This window comes from Acanthisitta chloris, unplaced genomic scaffold (genome assembly GCF_000695815.1).
Source record: "Acanthisitta chloris isolate BGI_N310 unplaced genomic scaffold, ASM69581v1 scaffold38589, whole genome shotgun sequence".
In the NCBI taxonomy this organism is placed as follows: Eukaryota; Metazoa; Chordata; class Aves; order Passeriformes; family Acanthisittidae; genus Acanthisitta; species Acanthisitta chloris.
This window is the reverse complement of record NW_008691636.1, coordinates 25,453-32,275: the sequence shown is the minus strand read 5'-3', so window position 1 is coordinate 32,275 and position 6,823 is coordinate 25,453. Positions and strand designations below refer to the sequence as shown.

General features: G+C 45.6%; 1 protein-coding gene across 1 annotated transcript in view; it reads right to left on the bottom strand.

Annotated features, from left to right (window-relative positions):
- Window positions 1-439: 439 nt before the first annotated feature.
- Window positions 440-6,823, bottom strand: part of BRD3 (bromodomain containing 3) — a 16,053-nt gene continuing 9,669 nt past the window's right edge. The window contains exons 6-11 of the mRNA XM_009082292.1: window positions 6,022-6,150; window positions 5,484-5,675; window positions 4,334-4,569; window positions 3,513-3,805; window positions 1,607-1,735; window positions 440-863 (exon numbers count right to left, since the gene is read on the bottom strand). Of these exons, the coding sequence (XP_009080540.1) occupies window positions 748-863; window positions 1,607-1,735; window positions 3,513-3,805; window positions 4,334-4,569; window positions 5,484-5,675; window positions 6,022-6,150 (1,095 nt within the window). The 3' untranslated portion in view covers window positions 440-747. The remainder of the gene's footprint in view (window positions 864-1,606; window positions 1,736-3,512; window positions 3,806-4,333; window positions 4,570-5,483; window positions 5,676-6,021; window positions 6,151-6,823) is intronic.

The following is a 6,823-nucleotide window of genomic DNA, read 5'->3' as shown; positions in this document are numbered from 1 at the left end:
GAACAGGTGCCTATGCCTCTACCAAGATTCAAACAAGAAAAAGCATGTTAGCAATCCACAGTACATGAGATTTTTTTTTGGATTTTTTTTGGGGGGAGGATTTTATGCAAAAAGATGATAGCATCTGACATTTTCATCACACTGTAGACTTGGAGAATAAGAATCCTAGTGCTAATAACAAATACACCAACTAGTTCAAAAAGCTAACATCTTTCAGATACAGTACCATTTTACAGACATTTCTTTTTTTAGAAAAAAAAAAAAAAGACTTTTTTTTTACCTTGTGAGAGCCAGGCAGGCTTAGTAAAAGAGAACATCCTGGGGAAAGGGAGGGGTGGGAGGGAAATGTACTACAAAACCTTGTAGAACTTTCTATTTATCTCCTGCTAAGAGCTCAAAGTTCTTCCATTTTCAACCAATCTTCTGCAGATAAATGTCTTTTAGAGACTTTATGCAAAGGGAACTATTTGGCATAAAGTCTAGTCACACACACACACGCAAAGATCTTTGACCTATTAAAAGAGAGCCCCTCCCCCCAAAAAAATGGAAGTTACCTTTTATAACACTGAATTAAAAAATAAAATTTAAAAAAACAAAACAAAACCAACAAAACAAGTCAGAGAAAAGAGAGAGGGGCTAAAACCTGACCACCATGGAAGGAGAGCAGTATGTTAAGGAGGGAAAGGAACACTGCAGAGCATCAGGGAGGGGATGTCCATTTGTGTTTTGTGTCCAAGTGTCCGTAATTCATTCTGAATCGCTGCTGTCCGAGCTGGAGCCACTGGAGCTGCTGCTCCCAGACTCAGAGGAGCTGCTGCTGCTGAGCCTGGAAGGGCCTCCCGAGGGAGCAGAGCTGGATTTCTCTGCGGGGAAGAAGGCAGAGATGTGGTTACTTGCAAGGAACTGAAATAGAGAAGGTTTGTCCACAGGTTTCATCCTCCATGGCTTCGTTCCCAATTTTCCCTGGACAGCCTGTTTACCACAGTCTCTGCTTGCTGCCACAAGCCTGTCCCATCAGTGGGTGGCAGAGTTCCTCAGGCTGCAGATGACCATGGAATTTTAGGATCCATACAGGAGCTCTAGAGGAGGACAATGCTCCCACACCACTGGGCTCAGGTGAGAGCACAGAGCACCCGGGAGCTGTGTCCACAACCTCTGAGAGCAAGAAAATCCCCCACCTGACTTGTGTGAAGCTGGAAGCAGCTTCATTTGCACTAGAAGAACCTTTTGCTCTACACCTTCCACTCTTCAACTATGTGGGTTTTGAGTTTTTTTAATCCCACAATGGACAAAACTCATTTGTTAGATGCTCTGTGGCACTGGTCTGTCCACAACAGGTGAACACAGGAGATCCTCCTCCCTCTGAAGGATCAATTGCCTCCAAGACACCTCACAGTTATCACCCAGCAGAGTTTCCACCTGGACAGGGACCAAAGCATCTCCAACACAGTAGCTCAGTGCTCACAAGTAACTCTCCAAGTTGTGTACCTGTCACAGAGATGAACCCAAAGCTACAAGAAAGCTACAAGATTTTGCCTCCAGGAGAAGTTTATCCACACACCCAACTTTTTGGGCATTGTCAGCAGAGTAAACCCAAAGCCATTACCTTTCTTTGCAGGTTTCTTGTTGTTGTTTAGCTGCCCACTGACGTCCTGTAACCGTTTTTCTAGTTCTTTCTTCTTTTCCTGAGCTAACTCTTCTTTTGACTTTGCTGCTTGCTTTTTTCCACTTGCAGCTGTGGAGGAGGAACACACAGTTTCTCAAACTGTATGGTTGCAGGTGAAAAGAATGGACATCACTATTTTACAGGGCATGTAAATCTGGGTGAACACTCTGCAGTGACACTGCTAGGCCTGAGTGATCACACAGCAACTACACATCCCAGAGAAGACAACACATGAAGTTGTCAAGCTCATCCAATCACCACCATCCTGCAACATGCACTTTTTTTGAAGAGAGATCTTCTGGAGAATCTTTGAGAAGACAGAAATATCCATGTAATAACCTTGTCATTACAGGTTACTTACCAGCCAGTTATATGGTCAATAATTACACATTTGTAATTACAGAATTGCTACATGGGTTTTCTGCCCTGTAAAATAAAGTGTCCCATTAAAGGTTGTCAGGAGTTAAGCAGCTGCCATTAAAACTTCCCACACCTCACACAAGAAGCTACTGTGGTTTATATTTGCTCTAAATATAAAACAGAACAAAAAAAAAAGAGGACAAATTAAAAACCAACTGAGGCAAAGGTTGGCAGACAACAGGAATGTAGCTACAACACTTAGAATGGAAATGGTGAGAAGTCCCAGCCACAGTGAAGAAATATTCCTCCAAAGCAGCAATAATTGAACACAGGTGTTGGCCTCTATCAAAAGCATAATACAGGGGCCAGACATTTGGCCTGGTCCAGCAAGGAAATACCTACATTTCTCTGAGCTGTTTGAAAGCAATGATTGAGAAGAAAGACACGTGGAAAGGACAGTGCTAAGAGGATGCACCCCCTGAACTCCAGCAGGAGAGTCCAGCTGGGCTCACAGGGGCCTGAGATCTGAGGTGATCTGTGTTACTCTGTGCTCTGGTTCCAAAGTTAAAAGATGCTTCTTGTTCTTAATCATGAGCTGTTCCAACAGTGGAGGATTCAGAGGGAAAAACAGTAGCCATCAAAGCAGTGTATTAAAAGGCAAAAATAATGGTGAGAGGTTGAGCTTGGCTTAGGTGTACCTGAAAATCCTGTGAGGAAGAAACAGAGATGCTCTACAAGAGTGGGGAGTAGCTTTTGTGTCACAGCCTTCACAGCACAACTCCCTCTTAACCAACAGAGCCAGGAACACTTTGGGAAAGTGATCCTAGTGCTGTTCAGCTGGAGCTAAACTCTCAAGGGGCTGTGACAATCCACTCTCTGTGGACAAGGCACAAGAGACAAGTCTGTTCCACACTGAACCACACACTCAGCAGCACATTAACCCTCTGGTCTGCTAGTCACTGAGGGCAGTATGTTGATCAGGCCAAGCAGGAAGAGCAGTTTTGGGGGTGAAAATACAACTCAAGAATCCACAGGTCACCCAGAGAACTTATTCCAGTCATTTATTCCCTTGGTGTTTCAGATCCCAACCATGCTTTTTGTTCCCTTCCTAATCAGATGCTAAACTATTCAGGACAAGAAACTGATCCTTCCAGATGTGTGCACATAACACCTAACACAATGAGACTGAAACCTTCACAGTGCCTTCCAGAGTCTGGATATGTACTAAAGGCATCACACAGGTCTTGCAGAGGAACACAATAGCTCTCCAGGTCTCTGCAGCATGACATCATGGGAAGAAAGAACAGAACAAAATAGGAAGTTTCTGTACATTTTCTTCGGAAAAAAGAATCTCTAAAACAAAAAATAAATCCCTGTCATCACATACCCAACAGCTGGATAAGGGAACCTCAACACACATGCTCTGACTCCAAAGCTGAGCCCAAGAGCTGGTGGGGAGAACACTCGCCCTGGGGAGGGAACTTACAAAATGGTTTCCTTTGCTTTTTCTGTAAACAAGATTTGACGTATCTCTCCAGTTCTCGTAAAGTTGTGGGCTTCAACGTTTCAAAATCTATTTCTATCTCGTCAGGGTTGGAGTCTCTGAGGGAAGGTTCCCTGGACTGGATGATGTGCACCACCCTGCCCAGTTTCTCCCCGGGCAGGCGGTTGATGTCCAAGCTGAGCTGTCGTTTCTCATCATAGGTCATGGGCAAACCTTCCTCCTCCTCATCCGAGTCGTAGGTTGCAGATGCCTGTTTGCCTCCTTTCTTGGGCTGCCTGGGGAGGTTGTCAAGCATGAAAACATTCATGGGTACATAGAAGCAATGAACTCTTTTTTTTTCCCTAACCCCCTTGTAACAAACATCCCAACGCTCTTGGCTTTGAAGCACTTGTCAGATGGCTTGAACGGCACCAGGACTGCTGAAAAAGGGCAGATTGGTGTGTTCAGCTGCTGTACACCATTATATTTTAGCCCTGTGAAGTGTGACAACAAGCCCATGTAGCAGCAGGGGGGCAGCAATGAAATGGCACGTTCTTGGTGGCTGCACAAAAGGCAAAACCCAAAGCCCTATCTGAGAGCAATCAGGCAGGGACTGCAAGAGTTGGACAGTGAAAATCCAATGGTTCCACTGCCAGCTCGAACTTAAAGACTCCCTGGAGTTGTCTGGAAACGAGGACACTATTCAACAGCAAATTAACTGCTCTGACAACTGAGTTTCCCCAGGAATTCAAGGGGGATGGGAGAGTGGCCTGGAAGCTCTTGGCACTCCCCTCAAGGCACCCTGCAGAAGAGTAGGCTCTCACCTGTTAGCTGTGGTTGTGCTGTTTGCTTTCTTAGCTGGGGCTTTCTTCTGTTGGGTTTGTTTTGGTGGTTGAGCCACCTTGGGTTTCTTCTCCTCCTCCGTTTTTACTTTGTGCTTTTCTTTTTCCTTCTCTTTATCTTTCTTTTTCTTCTCTTTTTCCTTCTTCTCCTTTTTTTTCTTTGGTTTGTTCACTGGTGCCTGTGACAGTGCAGCCAACTGCTCGTGGACGGCCTTCAGCTGGGGGAGACAGGGAGAAAGTCATCAGGCTTCAAGGCAAGATAGCTAATGCCTCCACATCCCCTGCCTTCTACATCCCAAAGTTAAGTACATCTAGGCTGCATTCAAAGGAGTGTGGGCAGCAGGTCAAAGGAGGTGATTCTCCCACTCTGCTCTTGTGAGATCCACCTGGAGTAATGCACACAGTTCTGGTGCCCTCAACATAAGGAGGATATGGAACTGTTGGAGCAAGTCCAGAGGAGGCCACAAAGCTGATAAGAGGACTGGAGCAGCTTCCCTACAAAGACAGGCTGACAAAGTTGGAGCTGCTCAGCCTGGAGAAGAGAAGGTTGTGTGGAGACCTCAGAGCTACCTCCCAGGATCTGAAGGGGCTCCAGGGAAGCTGCAGAGGGACTCTTGGTTAGGAGCTGCAGTGACAGGACAAGGAGTAACGGGGCTAAATTGAAAGAGGGAAAATTTAGGTTAGATAGTAGGAAGAAATTTTTTCTTGTGAGGGTGGTGAGACACTGGCACAGGTTGCCCAGGGAGGCTGTGGTTGCCCCAACCCTGGCAGTGTTCATTCCAGGTTGGATAAAGCCTTGAGCAACCTGCTCTGGTGGGAGGTGTCCCTGCCCAGGGCAGGGGGTTGGCACTGGATAATAACATACCATGATATCCCAAAGTCAGTGATCAAGCACTTCATACTGACTCCAGAAAGAAGCACAGATCAACCAGCACTGAGAAAAACTATCTCAAGGAATATCACATCAAACACACCCTTATTGCACAGCGAGAGTTTTCCCCCTTTAGCTGGCAGAAAGGGAGAGTGTTTTGCTGCATCCCAGTCTGGATGGTATTTTTAAGAACAAAACTCAACCCTTGCTCCTGCTGTGCCCTCTGTACTGCACAAACACAGAGCTTGGCCAACACGGTACCTGCTCCTGGAGCTCTGCCAGCCGCGTCGCTCGCTCTTCCTCCGAGTCGGAGCTATCCGAGTCAGAGGAGCTCTCCTCGCTGCTGTGACTGCTCTCTGTGCTTTTGCTCACCACTGGTGCTGTGGGGGGAGGGGGAGGGGGAGCCTCTGCAGGCTCATCAGGCATTTTTGCAAACCTCATCTCGAAGACATCCTACAAAAAGGAGAAAAAAATGATCATAAAATGATCATCAGCCACAAAAACCTCACGCTGGACTTACTGCACTACAAAAGATGCTGTACAAGTAAATAACAATCTATAGAGTATGTGTGGCCACCTGTGAGACCAAGAACATTCTCCTATTGCTGCACCAAGAAGGATGATAACATTTTAGGAGGAGAATATGGTGTTGGGCCATGCCATGTGAAGAGCACAACAGACCAGCAGCAGAGAAGTTGGCTCTTTCCCAACCACCAACTCTCCCTTGGCTGAAGCCAAGAGCAACACCTTGTAGCTGAACTAAAGATACTCTGGAAGATACATTTGGCAACACCTTTACCTGGAGTTTCCTGGCCATGGCTACCACTTCGTGGTCTGGAGGATTGTACTTGTAACAATTAGAGAACATTAACCGAATATCTGCTGCGAAACCTTGTGCGTCCTGGTATTCCCGACTGTCCATCTTTTTCTGCAAACAAACAAGCCAAAGGGAAAGGGGAGAAAAGCCGTAAGCAAAAGGTATTTGTAGCAATGGAGGACATGTGCATCTTGGAGGCAGAACAGCCCTGGAAAATCCCATTTATTTAAGAGAATGGAAGTTTAGTTTGGGTTGTTGGTTCCTGAAGAAAATGTAGAGAGTTTGCTGGATCAGAAACTAACACAAACAAAGCTCATGGATGGAAAGGGCAAGAGTCAACAATCAAGTCAGAATTCCAGGAGTGCTTTAAGTGTGTATTTCTATGTGCTACTTGGGTAGGTTTGCCCTGTAGATCTGAATGGGCAGAAAAGATCATGCAAATCTAACTGTGCCTTTCTGCTAACACAGGGCAGGAGGTTTGCTTGGCAATTCCTACAGCAAAAGAGCTATTTACAGTTAAACTACAACACCTACTCTTGATTTAGAAGTCCAACTGATAGAGAATGGATATAGAATTCACCCTTTATGAACCTATTAATAATGTTATTTCCCAGTGTGGTGAGGATAAGGATCAGGAGCTAAATATTTGCACCTTGCTCCTTTCTCTTATTTGTCAGCTCTCACTTCCAGCCATTTCTCTTGCTGTTTGGGACTGACTGACTTAGGTTTCGAGAACAGTTTACAGCATTCCTAGCACTTAATTGATTTGATGCATATATTACTA